General features: G+C 36.9%; 2 protein-coding genes across 2 annotated transcripts in view; both read left to right on the plus strand.

Annotated features, from left to right (window-relative positions):
- Nucleotides 1-22,037, plus strand: part of LOC133609869 (retinal-specific phospholipid-transporting ATPase ABCA4-like) — a 600,088-nt gene that overhangs the window by 403,848 nt on the left and 174,203 nt on the right. The window lies entirely within an intron of this gene.
- LOC133609299 (general transcription factor II-I repeat domain-containing protein 2A-like) lies at nt 6,565-9,153 on the plus strand. The gene is made up of 2 exons (XM_061964804.2): nt 6,565-8,074; nt 8,187-9,153. Exons 1-2 carry the CDS (start codon nt 7,478-7,480, stop codon nt 8,298-8,300), a joined length of 711 nt encoding a protein of 236 aa, XP_061820788.1. The 5' UTR covers nt 6,565-7,477; the 3' UTR covers nt 8,301-9,153.

Consider the following 22,037-nt stretch of genomic DNA (forward strand, 5'->3'; position numbering starts at 1 on the left):
ATTCTTCTTTTCTTTTCTTTTTTTTCTTTACAAGAACTTTGCTGACAAAGTGCAAGTGTTTGTGGACGTTACTGTACATGTTGGTATTGATCACACCACCCTGGAAATACAGGGGAAGTTTTCAAGATCATTCAATGATTTTAACTTTCATTTTGTGAACAATATAAACATATATGAACACAACAATGTAAGACATAGTAACAATGTTGTGTATTTACTGGCGTCACTGATGTGTGCTCCTTTCCAGAGTCATGTAGAGAGAGAGTTTGGCCAACCAGGGTTCGGAGTCGGTAGGGATGATGTTTGATAAGAAATTATCGAGTTCGAGCCCATTATCGAATTCTCTTATCGAACCGATTCCTTATCGATTCTCTTATCGAATCCAGGAAAAAAAACACACAATATTTGGTTTAACAAAAGCTCACTTTTATTTTATAATTAAAAAAAAAAAAAAGATTGACTGCTGTTACCCCCCCTAAAAAAATAAAATAAAACAAATACATGTTGACTGTTGTTACCCAAAGTATATTAAGTGGGATTTTTCAGGAAAAACTAATATATACAGTAACACAAAAACAACCCGTCTCTGTGATCACTATAGGTGTGTAAATAATAATATAGTGTTAAATAAAATCAGTGCCTTGGGCAAAAAACTGAAAATAATACAGCTCTCCAAAAAGTGCACTTCTGCTGCTATTGGAACATACTAGCTACACACACTATGACACTAAGAACGCCACAGTCATCAATCAACAATTCTGCAGTCCTGGTTGACATAAGAGGTAACCTTATTGTAGCCTAAAGGCTACAAGTGAGCAGATATGGAAATTAAAGGCCTACTGAAACCCACTACTACCGACCACGCAGTCTGATAGTTCATATATCAATGATGAAATCTTAACATTGCAACACATGCTAATACGACCGGTTAGCTTACTAAAGTGCAATTTTAAATTTCGCGTGAAATATCCTGCTGAAAACGTCTCAGTATGATGACGCCTGCGCGTGACGTCACGGGTTGTGGAAACATTTTGGGACAGCATGGTGGCCAGCTATTAAGTCGTCTGTTTTCATCGCAAAATTCCACAGTATTCTGGACATCTGTGTTGGTGAATTTTTTGCAATTTGTTCAATGAACAATGGAGACAGCAAAGAAGAAAGCTGTAGGTGGGAAGCGGTGTATTGCGGCAGGTGTTGTGCCGGATAACGCACCCCCGCCGTAGAATGCACCCCTTGACTGTTGTGCCGGATAACACAGCCGGTGTTTCATTGTTTACATTCCCGGAAGATGACAGTCAAGCTTTAGCATTGGCCTGTGGAGAACTGGGACAACAGAGACTCTTACCAGGAGAACTTTGAGTTGGAAAGGCAGACGCGGTACCGTGAGTACGCATGCAGCTGCGGCTTCCAAACATTTGATCGCTTGCCCGTACGTGCGTGCCGCTATGTGCATGTCACGTACGTAACTTTGGGGACTTTGGGGAAATATATGTGCTGTATGAACTTTGGGGAGGTGAACGGTACTTTGGGCTGTGGGATTGAGTGTGTTGTGCAGGTGTTTGAGTTGTATTGGCGGATTATTTGGACGGGAGGGGGGAGGTGTTTGTTATGCGGGATTAATTTGTGGCATATTAAATATAAGCCTGGTTGTGTTGTGGCTAATAGAGTATATATATGTCTTGTGTTTATTTACTGTTTTAGTCATTCCCAGCTGAATATCAGGTCCCACCCGCCTCTCACAGCATCTTCCCTATCTGAATCGCTCTCACTGCCCTCTAGTCCTTCACTCTCACTTTCCTCATCCACGAATCTTTCATCCTCGCTCATATTAATGGGGAAATCGTCGCTTTCTCGGTCCAAATCGCTCTCGCTGCTGGTGGCCATGATTGTAAACAATGTGCGGATGTGAGGAGCTCCACAACCTGTGACGTCACGCTACTCGTCTGCTACTTCCGGTACAGGCAAGGCTTTTTTATCAGCGACCAAAAGTTGCAAACTTTATCGTCGACGTCCCACTGGGGTGAGTTTTTCCTTGCCCGTATGTGGGCTTTGTACCGAGGATGTCGTTGTGGCTTGTGCAGCCCTTTGAGACACTTGTGATTTAGGGCTATATAAATAAAGATTGATTGATTGATTGATGTTCTCTACTAAATCCTTTCAGCAAAAATATGGCAATATCGCAAAATGATCAAGTATGACACATAGAATGGACCTGCTATCCCCGTTTAAATAAGAAAATCGCATTTCAGTAGGCCTTTAATCTTCAATGTGACTAATGGCCACACGCAGTGTGCCTCTTGTACACTAGGGGGCGATTGTGGTCATTTCTGCTTGTTTCGCTACGTTAGAATGGCGTAGAAGGAGAGAATGCTACATGCTAATGCTCCGGATCCAACATAAAGAGGACATGTCCAGGGAAATGAGGTCGAATAAATAGATAAGTACAACTTTCCACTGCTTTTTGATGTTGTTGGTAATGTCTTAATATGTTTAAATGTCACCTGTGGTTATTAATATCGCCAGAGACATACCAAAAGATCGCTTTTTTTACTCAATTGTTTTAGGTGTTTTGCTGATTATTAGTCTCAAAAAAGACGGGATGTGGTGACGTCATGTCACGTGATTAAAGTGTCTTCTTTTAAGAACATTATGACACTCATTAAACAAGAAGGTGTTTATTTTACCATAAACTTTAAACATACTGACCTGTTTTAGCTGTACTTTGTACATTTTTATAGTTAAAAAAGGCAACTCAGTTGCCAGAATTTTACTGTAAAATGTACATTTGTTTTTTACTGTAAATAATAAAACAACAATTTTACAGTACATTTTTTATGGTTAAAAAGGCAGCTCAGTTGCCAGAATTTTACTGTAAAATGTATATTTGTTTTTTTGCTGAAAATAAAAAAAAACAGCAATTTTACAGTACATTTTTTATGGTTAAACAGGCAGCTCAGTTGCCAGAATTTTACTGTAAAATGTATATTTGTTTTTTTGCTGAAAATAAAAAAAAAACAGCAATTTTACAGTACATTTTTCGTGGTTAAAAAAGGCAGCTCAGTTGTCAGCATTTTACTGTAAAATTTACATTAGTTTTTTTTACTGTAAATAAAAAAACAGCAATTTTACAGTACATTTTTTATGGTTAACAAAGGCAGCTCAGTTGCCAGAATTTTACTGTAAAATGTGAAGGGACAAGCGGTAGAAATGGATGGATGGATGTACAATTGTTTTTTTTTACTGTAAATAAAAAAACAGCAATTTTACAGTAAAAAAATGTATGGTTAAAAAGGCAGCTCAGTTGCCAGAATTTTACTGTAAAATTCACATGAATTTTTTTTTACGGTAAATACAAAAACAGCAATTTTACAGTACATTTTTTATGGTTAAAAAGTCAGCTCAGTTGCCAGAATTTTACTGTAAGATGTAAAAAAAATGTTTTGTTTTTTTATTTTAAATAAAAACCCCAGCAATTTTACAAACATTGTTTTATGGTTAAAAAGGCAGCTCAGTTGCCAGAATTTTACTGTAAAATGTATATTTGTTTTTACTGTAAATAATAAAACAGCAATTTTACAGTACATTTTTTATGGTTAAACAGGCAGCTCAGTTGCCAGAATTTTACTGTAAAATGTATATTTGTTTTTTTGCTGAAAATAAAAAAAAAACAGCAATTTTACAGTACATTTTTTGTGGTTAAAAAAGGCAGCTCAGTTGTCAGCATTTTACTGTAAAATTTATATTAGTTTTTTTTTACTGTAAATAAAAAAACAGCAATTTTACAGTACATTTTTTTTATGGTTAACAAAGGCAGCTCAGTTGCCAGAATTTTACTGTAAAATGTAAAGGGACAAGCGGTAGAAATGGATGGATGGATGACGTACTTTTGTTTTTTTACTGTAAATATAAAAAACAGCAATTTTACAGTAAAGAAATTATGGTTGAAAAGGCAGCTCAGTTGCCAGAATTTTACTGTAAAATTCACATTAGTTTTTTTTTTACGGTAAATACAAAAACAGCAATTTTACAGTACATTTTTTATGGTTAAAAAGGCAGCTCAGTTGCCAGAGTTTTACTGTAAAATGTAAAAAAAAATATTTTTATTGTAAATAAAAAACCCAGCAATTTTACAAACATTTTTTTTATGGTTAAAAAGGCAGCTCAGTTGCCAGAATTTTACTGTAAAATTTACTTTTTTTAAATTTTTTTTACTGTAAATAAAATAACTGCAATTTTACAGTAAATTGTGGCACCTGAGCTTCCATTTTTGTTTTGTTTTTGTTGGGTTTTTTTTACTGCAAATCAACAACTGTAGATTTTTGGGTGTATTACTGTAAATGCCAAAACGGCACCACATTTTATTACAGTAAAAAAAAGTACTGTTTTTCTTTCATTTAGAGAAAAATGCTATAAAAACCACAGTAAATGACCAATTTTACGATTGAATCTATTGCTACTTTTACATTGCACAATTTGATGGATAACTTGCTTTGAAATAATTATTATTAGTATTTATTTGTATTTAAAAAAAATGATTTGAATGTCTGATAATATATTATTGCATAATTAGACAATATTTAAGTTAACATAATTTGCGATTACATCTATTTTTTTTCTGCCAAAATTAATTTAATGAACCTCTATGTTGCCTCTTTAGCACCTCCCTGTGGCCAGCAGTAATACAGCAGTCCTTGCTATGTTTGTTAAACCTTTGAACAATAATACAGTTGAACAAAATAATTGTATGACGTGTGTATATTCAAACACGTCTGTTAATACATTAATACTGACACAGTATTAATATTATACTAGTATAAATATCACAACTACTTCATACTGACCTCAAAGAAGGAGGTCCGCCTCATAGTAATGCTTTATTATTCTTGTGCAGGGGAAAAAAATTATAACACACAAAGAGCTTCTTTCCTTCCTTCCTTCTTTCTCACACTCCTCTTTACTCTCTGTCATTGTGGAGAAATAAAAGAACCAAATACAAAACTATAAATAATTATTTTTTAATGTTGGATGAGGCTGCCTTCTGCTGTATTAAGGTGGTCCTATAAGACGCTGTATATTTGCTTGTACTTTAATCCAATATGGAGCCTATGTAATAAATATTAAAATGATGAATTATGTGTCCCAATGACAAGTGAAATAATGTATAAACTGTCCATGCATTAAATAATTCCAATTATATAATGATACATTTTAACAAATATAGTGGTTGTGATGTAAATTAAACTATATGGTAAAAAATAAACTACGTTTTTTTTTTTAAACTAATTTAATTATTGATTAATGGATTATGGAGGTTACCCTCTAGTGGGTTCTTCAGATCACCACACACTTGCACGAGAGCCCGGTATTCAGGGTTCAACAATGTCTTTTATTGTGAACGCACACACGACAGTCTCTGCTCCGTGACTTTTCAGTCTTTTGGGCGTGTCGTCTTTCTGGCCTTCTCTCTCTCGCAATGTCCAGCGTCTGTGTCCGCTCACCAGCACCAACTCCAAAAACGCGTCTCGGTGCGGCTGCTGCTAATAAGGGCGACAGGTGATTAGATAACCAGCCCCAGCTGGGCAATCCACTCACCTGCCGCTGGCTTCGAGGCCGGTCCTTACACACCCCGCTCCGCGGCAGGCCCGCAAACCACGCCCCCCTCCACATGGATCATTTGATGAAGGTTAAGGTCAAAGTAATTATTAATTATTTATATAGCACAATTTAAAAAAAACAACTACTGCACCATAGTAGTAGTGCAAATACAAATAAAAAAAGGTTAAAAAATAGCAAATAATAGAAATGAAGTACAACCAAGCTGGCACAAGACATTGAAACAACGTTGAGAACTCGTTGAATTAGGTCCTGACGTTGAGCAACTCCAACATAACGTTGAAACAACATGCTTTCTGATGACGTTTAATCAATGTTGGGTTCTGACGTTGATTTGAGCATTTTAATTTTGGTCAATTTCCCAACCATTATTCTACAACACAAACACAACATTGAAACAACATGCTTTTTGACAACGTTTATTCAATGTCAGGTTGTTCTAATGATATGACCATTGGAATTTGGTCATTTCCCAACCAACAACGTTGGACATCAACATCAACATTGTCTCAATTTACAAGTACAACTATTTTGCAACGTTGTTTCAAAGTCAGATTTAAAAGACATGTACATACAACCAACGTTGTATCAATGTCTTGTGCCTGCTGGGAAATAAACAATAACCTGGTTATAGAAATGAAATAGGGACTATCCATCAAATAATAAAAAGGCATACATAAAAACATAAAAGTGTTAAACACCAGCAAAAAAAAAAAAGTCATGATTTAAAAAGTCTTGATAATTAATAACGTAATTTTACAGTTTAATCAATCTGTTCTTCTATCTTATGAAAAGACCTTTACAATTGAGCGAGATCATTTACTGTTGGTCTACATCAGTGATCCTCAACAGGCGGACCGCGGTCCATGTCCGGACCCAGCGACGTGTCCGTCCGGACCCAGCACGAATTATAGTGTAAAAAAAAAAATAAAAAAATTAAAATATATTATTATAATTATAATTATTATAAAAAAATATAATAATTGTATTTATCTTTGAGTTATCGCTAGCGCAAGTCAACGTTCTTTGTTGTTTTTAGTCAAATGTCTCCACGTTTTGTTTACACTTCTCCGTGTCTCACTCACTCCGTCTCTCTCCCTCTCTCTCTCTCTCTCTCTCTCTCTCAGAGAGAGCGAGAGAACGCCACTCTGATTGGCTGATTCCGGGGTATGGGTTGTCCTCTCTATCACAACGACGCGCTGATAGGCGGTTACCACCTGGGTCATACACATGTGCACAGTGCAGACCAATGTGTCTAATATGCAACAGTACTGTTGCTCTGGTGAAAAGTGAAAATCTGAAACGTCACTATCTGAAAGAGCACCGCGAATTTGAAGCGACATTTCCTCATGATTCAGAGCTAAGAAAAAAAGAAATCACGAGGCTGAAAAAGTCATATGAAACATCAAGCAAGATTTTTGTTAAATCTATGACACAACAACAAATAGCAACAGAGTGCTCACTCAGAGTGGCATGGCTTTTGGGTAAACACAAGAAGCCATTCTCTGATGCAGAAATAATTAAAGAATGCTTGACTGAAGTGATGGGTGCCATGTTTGAAGGCAAAGAAAAGGAGGAAATGACAGCTAAAATAAATCAAATCCCACTCTCTGATGCCACAGCTACCAGACGTACTGAAATTCTGGCTGGTGATTTGTCCAAGCTGCTTTGTGATGGAATAAAAAATGCAGAGTGCATATCCCTAGCAGTGGATGAGTCCACTGACACCACTGACAATGCTCAGTTGTTGGTGTTTGTGAGGTATTATGATGAGGAAAAGGGGGAGTTTATTGAAGATGTTTTGAGCCTGGCAAACCTCAGTGGACAAACAAGGGGATAAGACATCTATAAAGCAATATCAGAAATGCTGAATGAAAAAGGGATAGATCTGAAGAAAGTTGTGTCCATTGCTACTGATGGAGCTCCAGCCATGTTGGGGAGAGAGAAGGGACTGGTTCCGCGTCTGAGAGAACACCACCCTGGCCTGATATCTTATCACTGCATAATCCACCTGTCTGTCCTTTGTGCAAGTCTTGGAGAAGTGTACTCTGAAATCATGACAACAATGATGAAACTCATAAACTTCTTGGGAGCATCATCTGCACTGCAGCACCGCTTGCTGCGCACATTCCTAACAGAGGTAGATGCTGCTTTTGATGATTTGCTCGTGCACAACAACGTCAGATGGCTGAGCAAAGGCAGGGTCCTGGAGCGTTTTTGGGCCATTAGAGAAGAGCTGCAAGTGTTTCTGTCCCAGCAAAATAGCGCAAAAGCAAAACAGTTCCTGGAATTTCTGCAAAATGCTGGGAAACTGGAAGCTGGGGCATGTTTGGCTGATATAACCTCCCATCTCAATGACCTAAATCTCAAGCTACAGGGGAAGAAGAACACAGTGTGTGAGCTGATGTCAGAAGTCCCTGCCTTCCAGAGGAAGCTGGAGCTTTTCAAAAGTGACATACAGGTAACTATTTTGTTATTATTATTTTCTACCACACACTATTTTCTTCCACTTGATAATTCATACCTATTTTCAAGCATTGTTCCTAATATATATTTAAACTGTGTATCTACAGGAGGAACTGCTCCACTTCCCCAAACTTCTGGAACTGACCAAAGGAGAGGGAGATCATCAGTGCCATTTGGAATTCTTGGAAAAAAATCATTCCAAATTTCAAGACTCGCTTTGATGGCTTCATTTTGGGAAAACAAGTCCTGCTGTTCATTGAAAACCCATTCCTGATCAGAAATGTGAGTGTGTTCTCTGCAGAAGCAAAACAAGTCTTCCCATGGGCCAGAGCTGCTTCACTGCAGACTGAGCTCATTGACCCCCAAGAAAGTGTCGCACTGAAAGAGGCTCAGTGTGACGCCATCACCTTCTGGTCAAAGCTGGTCATTCCTTCCAAGTTCCCTCTGCTGCATAAGATGGCCTGTCACATCCTCACAATGTTTGGCTCAACATACAGCTGTGAGTCTGCCTTCTCTACAATGAACATTGTGAAGAACAAGTACAGCAGCAGACTGACCAATGAACACCTGGATCAGTGTCTCCGCCTGGCCATCACACCTTTTGTGCCAAAGTTCAAAGTCTTGGCTTCAACCCCAAGAGCCCAATTCTCCCATTGAGCAGTTGTCTTTTACACAATGGGGATGTACTGTACCATAGTTATATTTGCACATGAATGAGATCTGTTGAGGTCATTTGTTTACCAGGGATAGGAGGGTTGTGTTTAAAAGTATTTATTTTTTGTTAAAACTGAAAGTTTTATTTAAGTTCTTATTTATTTTGTTTCAAAGAAAATATTTCATGTATTTTATTGGATATTTATTTTATTTTTGTTAATTTGAAGAAAATGTTAAACTACTACCTACCCCCTGCTACTATATAAGCTTGACGGATAATAAACGGACCCAGCCTGTTTCAAAAAAACATTTGTGGACCTTCAAGATTTGTACTTGAGGACCCCTGGTCTACATGGATGGCCAAGTCAAAAAGTTATTCTATGGTTGTTGTCACACTTTGCCTCTCAGCCATCACTGGTACTCTTCATTGGTGAGTAGCAAACGGCATATGTTGACCACATACAAACAAATCGGGGCATCTATAGGGTTGAGCGATCAATATCTAAATGCAAACAATTATACCAAAGACTACAAAAAATGGGAGCCATTACCTCCCTGCTTGGCACTCAGCATCAAGGGTTGGAATTGGGGGTTAAATCACCAAAAAATGATTCCCCGGGCGTGGCCACAGCTGCTGCCCACTGCTCCCCTCCTAATTCCACGACTGTATATATCGGTATCGGTTGATATCGGAATCGGTAATTAAGAGTTGGACAATATCGGAATATCGGCAAAAAAGCCATTATCGGACATCTCTAATAATATATAAATAATACATGTCAGTGTTTATGTGTAAATAACAATATAAATAATACATGTCAGTGTTTATCTGTAAATAACAATATATAAATACCGTATTTTTCGGAGTGTAAGTCGCACCGGAGTATAAGTCGCACCTGATGAAAATGCATAATAAAAAAGGAAAAAAGCATATATAAGTCGCACTGGAGCCCGGCCAAACTATGAAAAAAACTGCGACTTATAGTCCGAAAAATACGGTAATAAATGTCAGTGTTATCTGCCAACCTGGAGGAGATGTTCGCCAAATGAAAATCTCTCCCTGTCTGCCAGTCCAACTATCCTTAAATACTTTTCACATGGAGACACTTGCACTTTGGTGTTCTTGCCTTGGGGCGGACAGTTTGTACGAATGCAGACAACATATTTCCTTAGTGGAATAGTCACCTAACAGATTCTGTGACCAAGCACAATCGTGTACGAAAAATGTACACACTCCACTATAAAGATATATGCTTGTGTTGTTTAACGGCATCATAAATTACAAACCCCGTTTCCATATGAGTTGGGAAATTGTGTTAGATGTAAATATAAATGGAATACAATGATTTGCAAATCATTTTCAACCCATATTCAGTTGAAAATGCTACAAAGACAACATATTTGATGTTCAAACTGATAAACATTTTTTTTGTGCAAATAATCATTAACTTTAGAATTTGATGCCAGCAACACGTGACAAAGAAGTTGGGAAAGGTGGCAATAAATACTGATAAAGTTGAGGAATGCTCATCAAACACTTATTTGGAACGTCCCACAGGTGTGCAGGCTAATTGGGAACAGGTGGGTGCCATGATTGGGTATAAAAACAGCTTCCCAAAAAATGCTCAGTCTTTCACAAGAAAGGATGGGGCGAGGTACACCCCTTTGTCCACAACTGCGTGAGCAAATAGTTTAAGAACAACGTTTCTCAAAGTGCAATTGCAAGAAATTTAGGGATTTCAACATCTACGGTCCATAATATCATCAAAAGGTTCAGAGAATCTGGAGAAATCACTCCACGTAAGCGGCATGGCCGGAAACCAACATTGAATCACCGTGACCTTCGATCCCTCAGATGGAACTGTATCAAAAACCGACATCAATCTCTAAAGGATATCACCACATGAGCTCAGGAACACTTCAGAAAACCACTGTCAGTAAATACAGTTTGTCGCTACATCTGTAAGTGCAAGTTAAAGCTCTACTATGCAAAGCGAAAGCCATTTATCAACAACATCCAGAAACGCCGCCGGCTTCTCTGGGCCCGAGATCATCTAAGATGGACTGATGCAAAGTGGAAAAGTGTTCTGTGGTCTGACGAGTCCACATTTCAAATTGTTTTTGGAAATATTCGACATCGTGTCATCCGAACCAAGGGGGTAGCGAACCATCCGGATTGTTATAGGCGCAAAGTTGAATAGCCAGCATCTGTGATGGTATGGGGGTGTATTAGTGCCCAAGGCATGGGTAACTTTCACATCTGTGAAGGCACCATTAAAGCTGAAAGGTACATACAGGTTTTGGAACAACATATGCTGCCATCTAAGCGCCGTCTTTTTCATGGACGCCCCTGCTTATTTCAGCAAGACAATGCCAAGCCACATTCAGCACGTGTTACAACAGCGTGGCTTCTTAAAAAACGAGTGCGGGTACTTTCCTGGTCCGCCTGCAGGCCAGACCTGTCTCCCATCGAAAATAACATGCAAATTAGTGACATATTGGCTCTTAAATAGTCATTGATAAGTACTTATTAACGCCTTATTCGGTATGGCCTTATTATAACCCTGACCCTAACCCTCTAACCCTGACCCTAACCCATACTTGCCAACCCTCCCGGTTTTCCCGGAAGACTCCCGAATTTCAGTGCACCTCCTGTAAATCTGCCGGGACAACCATTCTCCCGAATTTCTCCCGATTTCCACCCGGACAACAATATTGGGGGCGTGCCTTAAAGGCACTGCCTTTAGCGTCCTCTACATCCTGTCTTCACGTCCGCTGTTCCTCCAAACAAACAGCGTGCCGGCCTAGTCACACAATATTTGCGGCTTTTACATACACTTAAGTGAATGCAAAGCATACTTTGTCAACAGCCATGCAGGTCACACTGAGGGTGGCCGTATAAACAACTTTAACACTATTACAAATATGTGCCACACTGTGAACCCGCACCAAACAAGAATGACAAACTTTCGGGAGAACATCCGCACCGTAACACAACATAAACACAACAGAACAAATACCCAGAACCCCTTGCAGCACTAACTCCTCCGGGACGCTACAATATACACCCCCGCTACCAACAAATTAAGTTTTTATTACTTAGAATATGTTCCCCTAGTGTCCAAACAACTCTAAATTAAATCTTTGTTACTTAGAATATGTTCCCCTTACTAAAGTGTTACCAAAAACATAACTTTGTCTTGGATTTGAAAAACAAAAAACATTTAATTTTTCACTAAAGAAGGGTTGGGTGAATGCGCGTATGAAAGTGGTGGGGTTCAGTACCTCCAACAAGGTTAAGAACCACTGCACTAAACAATTTGAACTTGACGTGTATTTCTGGTCTTGTCATCCTGGTCCGGACAGAAGGGCGACACGGCAGTGCGGCTGGATCAAAAATGAGGTCAGAGACGCTTGACTGAACAAAAAGTTGCTTTATTACAAGCGAGCGTGGTCATACAGAACTGCAGTTCCCGGAGGAGGTCAAGTCCAACAAATGTGACACTCCTAACTTGGAGAAGCCGAAGCCGTTTTATATTCCTCCTTCCTGTCACATAGCAACATCCCATCTTCTTGCCCATGTATTGCCTGAACTACTCCAGTCTACATGCAAATGTCAAACTAACTATTTAATGATGTGCTCAAACTGAAATACTACTATTTACTTCAAGTGATGGTGTGTGTGATAGAGTAGGTTACTCTGGATGCGGAATGCTGGTCTGATATCTTCTTAGGACAAGGACTCCGGTCAGAGAGTAGGGCACAGAGAGGCTTTCAGGCACTCTTTAATGATGAAGTTGAACAATTGTAGTATAGGTGTGTGTGGGGTGTGTGTGTGGTCTAAAGGGAACACATACAAATAATGATTAGGATACATTTAGGCAATATAATATGCAATAATACAACAGGATATGTATTATATTATATATAATATAATATACTCTACAATGTGTTATAAAACAAATATACAAACAAATGTACATGGACTATTAAAGCAGTCCATAAGAGATGAATGGAGAATAAGCACTGTTGATTTAGACAGTGATTTAAACGTGGTCTGTGTCGCCCTCTAGTGGTAGGATAGGGTAACTACTGTGTAACAAGAAGTATTAACAGGGCGAAAGTTGAGCTGGCGAATTATGTCGTCAAGCAGAAACATTGTTGCGAACAAACACTCGTTTAAGGCTACATCTAACACATTATAGGCATTTTAGCATTAATAACCGTGCTATATTCGACGTATACTTACATTTTAGTCAGGAACGCACACAATGCTGTTTACACAAGAGCCCATATTACGCAGAAACGCTACAACCAGGAAATGACGTCTCAGACTAGATCGCCTAATTAAGAGCACAGGAAATCTAACATCTCAAAACTGCGTCAGAATAAGATACGACTAAAACACTTTCTGACAGTGTGCTTTCTCCAAGATATTCACCATATGAGTTCATTAATGCACTTCAAACTCCTTGCCCTGCAGCTTGAATTCTGCCATGGCCAAGCTCTCTTCATTGTAGGCTGTTAGAGACCTCCCTCTGTATCATTTAAAAATACAATCATGTGTGCTTACTAGGGGTGTGGGAAAAAATCGATTCGAATTCGAATCGCGATTCTCACGTTGTGCGATTCAGAATCGATTCTCATTTTTAAAAAATCGATTATTTTATTTATTTATTTTTTTAATTAATCAATCCAACAAAACAATACACAGCAATACCATAACAATGCAATCCAATTCCAAAACCAAACCCGACCCAGCAACACTGCAATAAACAGAGCAATTGAGAGGAGACACAAACACGACACAGAACAAACCAAAAGTAGTGAAACAAAAATGAATATAATCAACAACAGTATCAATATTAGTTACAATTTCAACATAGCAGTGATTAAAAATCCCTCATTGACATTATCATTAGACATTTATAAAAACAAAAAAAAAGAACAATAGTGTCACAGTGGCTTACACTTGCATCACATCTCATAAGCTTGACAACACACTGTGTCCAATATTTTCACAAAGATAAAATAAGTCTTATTTTTGGTTCATTTAATAGTTAAAACAAATTTACATTATTGCAATCAGTTGATAAAACATTGTCCTTTACAATTATAAAAGCTTGCATGTCAGCAGACTGGGGTAGATCCTGCTGAAATCTATGTATTGAATGAATAGAGAATCCTTTTGAATCTTGGCAAAAATCTTAACCACACGATTATCAAATGTAATAGGAAAATTAATTCATACTGACCAAACTGGCTTCATGGTAGGTCGACAATCTTCAGACAATACAAGGAAATTGTTTAATGTTATTTACTATGCTAGAAGTCTCCCTCATCCCACAGCAGTATGTACTGTTGATGCGGAGAAGGCATTCGACCGCATAAACTGCTCATTTATGTTTTGCACATTACGTAAATTTGGATTTGGAGATCATGTTATACAATGGATTAAGATGCTTTATACAAGGCCCATGGCATCAGTCAAAACCAATAATCATATTGCAGAACCTTTTTCGTTAAAAAGAGGAGTTAAACAGGGATGTCCTGCATCTGGATTATTATTTAATTTGGTTATTAAACCCTTAGCTGCAAAAATAAGAAGTGAAAATAATATTCGTGGTATAAAAATTGGCTCTCAGTGTAATAAGCTATGGATGTATTGTGACGACATAATTCTCTAGCTGTCACATGTTAACTCCTCTCTACACTATATCAATAATGTCATCACTGAATATGGCTGTTTATCAAGATATAAAGTCCATTGGGACAAATGTGAAATATTACCACTTAATAAACACTGCAAGAAATCACAAGTTCAGAACTCCAAAATTAAATGGAAAGAGGCAGAAATCATATATCTAGGACTACACATTACACCAAACCTTTATACAAGTAGAGATCTAAATCTTAAACATTTAAAAAATAAGATAGAATCCAAAATGGAACGCTGGTCACGTCTCCAAATATCACTTTGGGGTCGGGTGAACATAGTAAAAATGAGTATACTGCCAGCAGTTAATTATATACTGAAAATGATGCCTGTCCTAGTTAATAAAAGTTGGTTTAAGAAAATACATACAATGATATCACATTTGATCTGGTGTGGAAAGAAGGCCAGATGTTCATACTTAAGGTTGTCTTGTACACAAGATAAAGGAGGACTACAATTACCAAACTTCTTACATTATTATATCTCCTTCGCTTGTGAACAAGCAAGCCACTTATTTCATTCTTCTGCAGATAAGGACTGGAGCAACATAGAAAAAAATATGTTAATGAATTTGGACATTGATGTGGGGAGTTTATATTATATTAAAAAAAAATACCTAATGAGTTGAGGCAGAGCCCAATAGAAGCCACCTTTAACATTCTAAAACTGTGCCAGAAAATACTAGGAATCAACCCAATGACATCTGTCAATCAACAGCTTTGGTACGATCCTAATGTTATCATTAATAAAAATGTGGTTAAATGGACAACATGGAAAGACAGAGGTATTACTAAACCTCATCATATTATTAATGAAAACTATTTTAAACCGTTCAATGATTTAGTTGATCAATATAATGTACCCAGAAATCATTGTTTACATTTTATCTCTTTAAAACACGCTGTAAATAAATGCATATCCTCTGAAAGTTTGTCTTTAAATAGCCATGAACTGGAAGATGCACTTTTTAATCAAGATACAATTAAGAAATTAATTAAACTATTTTATGGAATAATAAATGAACACCACACTAGAAATGCATATAATGCATGTGTTGGGAAATGGATGATGGACTTAAGCATTTTAGATGAAAGAGACATATGGAATGATATTTGGAAAAATGCCAATAAGTCCTTTAGAAGCATTAAAGATAAGCTGACTCAATTCAAGATATTGTATAGATTGTATTTGACATCTTCTCAGCTGTTTAAGATTGGTGTAGTAGATAGCAAGTTATGTATGAAGTGTCGGGCAGCCGAGGCAATTCTTGTTCATTTATTGTGGGAACATACAAATAATGATTAGGATACATTTAGGCAATATAATATGCAAAAATACAACAGGATATGTATTATATTATATATAATATAATATACTCTACAATGTGTTATAAAACAAATATACAAACAAATGTACATGGACTATTAAAGCAGTCCATAAGAGATGAATGGAGAATAAGCACTGTTGATTTAGACAGTGATTTAAACGTGGTCTGTGTCGCCCTCTAGTGGTAGGATAGGGTAACTACTGTGTAACAAGAAGTATTAACAGGGCGAAAGTTGAGCTGGCGAATTATGTCGTCAAGCAGAAACATTGTTGCAAACAAACACTCGTTTAAGGCTACATCTAACACATTATAGGCATTTTAGCATTAATAACCGTGCTATAATCGACGTAAACTTACATTTTAGTCAGGAACGCACACAATGCTGTTTACTCAAGAGCCCATATTACGCAGAAACGCTACAACTAGGAAATGACGTCTCCGACTAGATCGCCAAATTAATAGCACAGGAAATCTAACATCTCAAAACTGCATCAGATTAAGATAAGACTAAAACACTTTCTGACAGTGTGCTTTCTCCAAGATATTCACCATATGAGTTCATTAATGCACTTCAAACTCCTTGCCCTGCAGCTTGAATTCTGCCATGGCCAAGCTCTCTTCATTGTAGGCTGTTAGAGACCTCCCTCTGTATCATTTATTATCCTTCTTTTTTTATTTTTTGTCATAAAAAAATACAATCATGTGTGCTTACGGACTGTATCCCTGCAGACTGTATTGATCTATATTGATATATAATGTAGGAACCAGAAATATTAATAACAGAAAGAAACAACCCTTTTGTGTAGATGGGGGAGGTTTTTTGGGTTGGTGCACTAATTGTAAGTGTATCTTGTGTTTTTTATGATGATTTAATAATACAAATATATATATATATATTTGTTTTATTTTATTTATTTCAATTTCTTGTGCGGCCCGGTACCAATCGACCCACGGCCCGGTGGTTGGGGACCACTGATGTAGAGCACGGCTGTCAAAGCCAAGACCCGGGGGCCAACATTAAATTGCAGTAGCTCGTCGCATTGGCGGTGGAGATTGAGAATCGCCTCATTGACTGGGAGAGAGAGAGATTCCGACGGCAAGGACTTCGCACCTCGACGTATAGTGGGCGTGGCCATGGAGCTCGTCAAACAACGTCCGCACCGATACCCGTTGTCGATGCCTTGCCGATATCACGGGAGGAGGAACCCATGCAGCTTGGAGGGAATCGTCTCTCTCAAGCAGAGAGAGATCGTCGCCTTCGTCTTCTGCTTTGTCTATATTGCGGAAAAGCTGAGCATCGCATCTACCACTGTCCCCATCGTCCTGCACGCCGTCACACTCACGCGTCACCTCGTATAAATGTACTTTCATTTTGTTTTATGTCCATGTTTTCTAGCTAGCAACGTTAGCTATGGTTATGGTGTTAGTTTATTTCCAGGATTTGTTGCCACTATCTTAATAATTCCAGCAGGGGTCACTGTAGGCCCTCTTTTACTTCCTGTTGTGTTTCTTTCTGCAACTGCCTTCTGGACTTTGGATTTATGGCTCTTTTTTTAACACTTTTTTTTATTTTCAGCAACAAAACAATTGCTTGTAGCTGTCATTAGATGAGGATCAGAATCATTTCAATGTACACAAACAAATAGTGTATTGGAGGACAATCATTACACAAACCTCCCTAATTGTTATAAAGCACACTGTTTATATTAAACATGCTTCACTGATTCGAGTATTTGGTGAGCGCTGTTTTGTCCTACTAATTTTGGTGGTCCTTGAACTCACCGTAGTTTGTTTACATATATAACTTTCTCCGACTTTCTAGGACGTGTTTTATGCCAATTATTTTTCTGTCTCATTTTGTCCACCAAACTTTTAAGGTTGTGCATGAATGCACAAAGGTGAGTTTTGTTGATGTTATTGACTTGTGTGGAGTGCTAATCAGACATATTTGGTCACTGCATGACTGCAAGCTAATCGATGCTAACATGCTATTTAGGCTAGCTACATGTACATATTTAGGGATGTCCGATAATGGCTTTTTGCCGATATCCGATATTGTCCAACTCTTTAATTACCGATACCGATATATACAGTTGTGGAATTAACACATTATTATGCTTAATTTGGACAACCAGGTATGGTGAAGATAAGGTCCTTTTTAAAAAAATTAATAAAATAAAATAAAATAAATAAATTTAAAATATTTTCTTGAATAAAAAAGAAAGTAAAACAATATAAAAACAGTTACATAGAAACTAGTAATTAATGAAAATGAGTCAAATTAACTATTAAAGGTTAGTACTATTAGTGGACCAGCAGCACGCACAATCATGTGTGCTTACGGACTGTATCCCTTGCAGACTGTATTGATATATATTGATATATAATGTAGGAACCAGAATATTAATAACAGAAAGAAAAAACCCTTTTGTGTGAATGAGTGTAAATGGGGGAGGGAGGTTTTTTGGGTTGGGGCTCTAATTGTAAGTGTATATTATGTTTTTTATGTTGATTTAATAAAAAACAAAATAAAAAAAACAAACTATAAAAAAAACGATACCGATAATTTTCGATAATACATTTTAAAGCATTTATAGGCCGAGAATATCGGCAGGCCGATATTATCGGACATCTCTATACATATTGCATCATTATGCCTCATTTGTAGCTATATTTGAGGTAATTTAGTTTCCTTTAAGTCCTCTTAATTCAGTTGATATCTCATGACACACTATATGTAATATGGCTTTTAATTTTTTGCGGCTCCAGACAGATTTGGTTTTGTATTTTTGGTCCAATATGGCTCCTTCAACATTTTGGGTTGCCGACCCCTGGTCTAAGGGAACACATACAAATAATGATTAGGATACATTTAGGCAATATAATATGCAATAATACAACAGGATATGTATAATATTATATATAATATAATATACTCTACAATGTGTTATAAAAAAAATATACAAACAAATGTACATGGACTATTAAAGCAGTCCATAAGAGATGAATGGAGAATAAGCACTGTTGATTTAGACAGTGATTTAAACGTGGTCTGTGTCGCCCTCTAGTGGTAGGATAGGGTAACTACTGTGTAACAATAAGTATTAACAGGGCGAAAGTTGAGCTGGCAAATTACGTCGTCAATCAGAAACATTGTTGCAAACAAACACTCGTTTAAGGCTACATCGAACACATTATAGGCATTTTAGCATTAATAACCGTGCTATATTCGACGTATACTTACATTTTAGTCAGGAACGCACACAATGCTGTTTACACAAGAGTCCATATTACGCAGAAACGCTACAAACAGGAAATGACGTCTCAGACTATATCGCCAAATTAAGAGCAGAGGAAATCTAACATCTCAAACTGCGTCAGAATAACATAAGACTAAAACACTTTCTGACAGTGTGCTTTCTCCAAGATATTCACCATATGAGTTCATGAATGCACTTCAAACTCTTTGCCCTGCAGCTTGAATTCTGCCATGGCCAAGCTCTCTTCATTGTAGGCTGTTAGAGACCTCCCTCTGTATCATTTATTATCCTTCATTTTTTTTTTGTCATAAAAAAATACAATCATGTGCGCTTATGGACTGTATCCTTTGCAGACTGTATTGATATATAATGTAGGAACCACAATATTAATAACAGAAAGAAACAACCCTTTTGTGTGAATGAGTGTGAATGGGGGAGGGAGGTTTTTTGTGTTGGTGCACTAATTGTAAGTGTATCTTGTGTTTTTTATGTTGATTTAATAATAAAAGCATATATATGTAACTGCTGTGTACCCGTCCCGCCAAGAACCCACACACAGGCTGGATTGGGTGATGTGGTTCTTTACTGGTAGCTGCAATGAGTGATCAGAACGCACATACACACAATATGTGGTTAACACCTCTGCTGATTTCGATGTCATTAGCAGAGTACAGGAAGTCTGCTCAAGTACATAACATTTTCATATTTTTACAATTACATGAAATGCAATTACAGATGTGACTTAATACAATGGTTTTTAACAGTATACTTTGTTCGTGTGTGATCGTATAGTGGCTTTAACTTGCTTTTATCTTTACTGGTATTACAATTAATTCAATACAACATATTTTTAACTTGGTTTTTAACCAACATCATCCTTTTTTAAATATTTATGAAATAGAAAATAAAAAAATACAAAATACAATACATGATACAAATAACTAAATGGACTTTTAGCACCCTCTGGTGGTGACTAGCGAATATGACAGACCACGTTGTTCGCATGTTAAAATGGCGAACAATACAAATTTAAATATGAACGTCTTGACACGTAAAACGCACATAGTGCAACAATTATTACCTGCAATGAGTGATCAGAACGCACATACACACAATATGTGGTTAACACCTCTGCTGATTTCGATGTCTACAGGGAGAAAATAATATCGACTTCAGTGCAAAATAGTAATACATCTGACGTGAGCAACAACCAATTCAAAACGAAAATTCCACAACGTAGCATTTCAACTGCTATTAAATAACTGTGTATCTTACAATAAATCTCACGTTAGCTTTAGTGTAATATATAATATTTTGCAGAGCAATATCAGAACGTGACTTACCATTAGCAGAGTACAGGAAGTCTACTAATAGCTTCCGGCTATGGTTATGGTGTTAGTTTCTTTCCAGGATTTGTTGCCACTATCTTAATAATTCCAGCAGGGGTCACTGTAGGCCCTCTTTTACTTCCTGTTGTGTTTCTTTCTGCAACTGCCTTCTGGACTTTGGATTTATGGCTCTTTTTTAACCCTTTTTTTCTTTTCAGCAACAAAATAATTGCGTGTAGCTGTCATTAGATGAGGATCAGAATCATTTCAATGTACACAAACAAATAGTGTATTGGTAAGAATGACTCTAAAATATTGGAAATAATTGTATATGTATGTTTTTACTGTAAATCCTCCTTAAGGTGGTCACATATCCCCATGCTGTAACTGTGAAATCAATATTCATTATTTTTTCCCTAATTTAAAGAATTTAGCCAAATTATAATAATATAAATACCAATACACTGAACAAGTAAGAATAAAATGTGTTTATATGTGCATGAACGTGTGAATAAAAGTTAGGACAGAATAAAAAGAAGGCAGAGATTAATTCATTTATTAATATACTAAGTCATTAATGTCTCACATAGAATGGTTTTACAATGTCTATAACTTTATTTTTGTATTGAAAAATACGTTTTCTCTCTGTTTTTGAAGGGCTGAATAAAGTCTTGTCAATATCAAAATCGCAATTTTTTTTTAGATGACATTTTTCTCTGAGGTTATATTTATCTTCATTTTTGTGAAGAATTGTTGTACTTTTTTGCTTAGTTTTCTTTGTACTTCATTTTGACTGTTTGAAAAAGCACCAAATCATTGAATGTCAATATTTTATATTCAAATGGAGTGTTTGAATGTTCTCCATATCCAATATTATGTAAAAAAGGGCCAAAGTCGGAACCTGGAAAAAAAACTTAACAGATATGAATCTGAAAAAGATGCGAAACTTGGAAAAATTAAATGAAACTGTAAAAAATAAAAATGTAATCTGAAAAAGTAGAAAGCTTTAACATTAAAATATATATAAATGAAAAGAAATAATTAATAAAAACATATTTTTGTGTGTGTACGAAAGCCTATTGTGTGTCTTTAACCAGTTTTGTAATGTTCCTGTGTCTTTAAGTTGATAGGTCAATCTGTGACGTCATTTCCCCTTTAAAGTACGTCTTTGTCAGAATAGCCGGTTTCAATCAATGGTGGCAGCCAGCCTTGTGTGCGTTGACGACTAAATGTAAGTTTTGTCACATACTGTTACAGCATTTGAACTGAATGTCGTGCCTTGCTACTTCTGCAAATGTTTGGTGCATCGTGTGCTAAGTTCAGTTGTTTCTGGGTCAATTGAGAGATAATTAGTCTCGTTGACGGGGATTACATTCACGTGTAGTTTATTTAACGTCATTGCAACTGCGATGGCGGAGTTTGGCCTTTAAATGGCGATAGAGACCACATAATCGCCATGTATGGCTCTGAATCTTAGAAACTTGTTTGAAGTTCATGCATAGTTAAATGCAGTATATATGTTGTTATTATGCACACCTTTATATTATATTATATTATGTCATATTACGTATGCATATCCATGTATATTGCTGCATATTAATGAGTATATAATTGGATTGTAATTTTTCCTCTTTTCTCTATTTGTTTAGACCACACACACACACACACACACA

This window comes from Nerophis lumbriciformis, linkage group LG07, assembly GCF_033978685.3.
Source record: "Nerophis lumbriciformis linkage group LG07, RoL_Nlum_v2.1, whole genome shotgun sequence".
Lineage (NCBI taxonomy): Eukaryota > Metazoa > Chordata > Actinopteri > Syngnathiformes > Syngnathidae > Nerophis > Nerophis lumbriciformis.

Bases quoted from the DNA above. Each gene is read 5' to 3' on its own strand.
- LOC133609299 (XM_061964804.2), top strand. From the start codon at position 7,478: ATGCTGAATGAAAAAGGGATAGATCTGAAGAAAGTTGTGTCCATTGCT. The intron at 8,075-8,186 runs GTAACTATTTTG...GTGTATCTACAG, and splicing joins TTTTCAAAAGTGACATACAG to GAGGAACTGCTCCACTTCCC.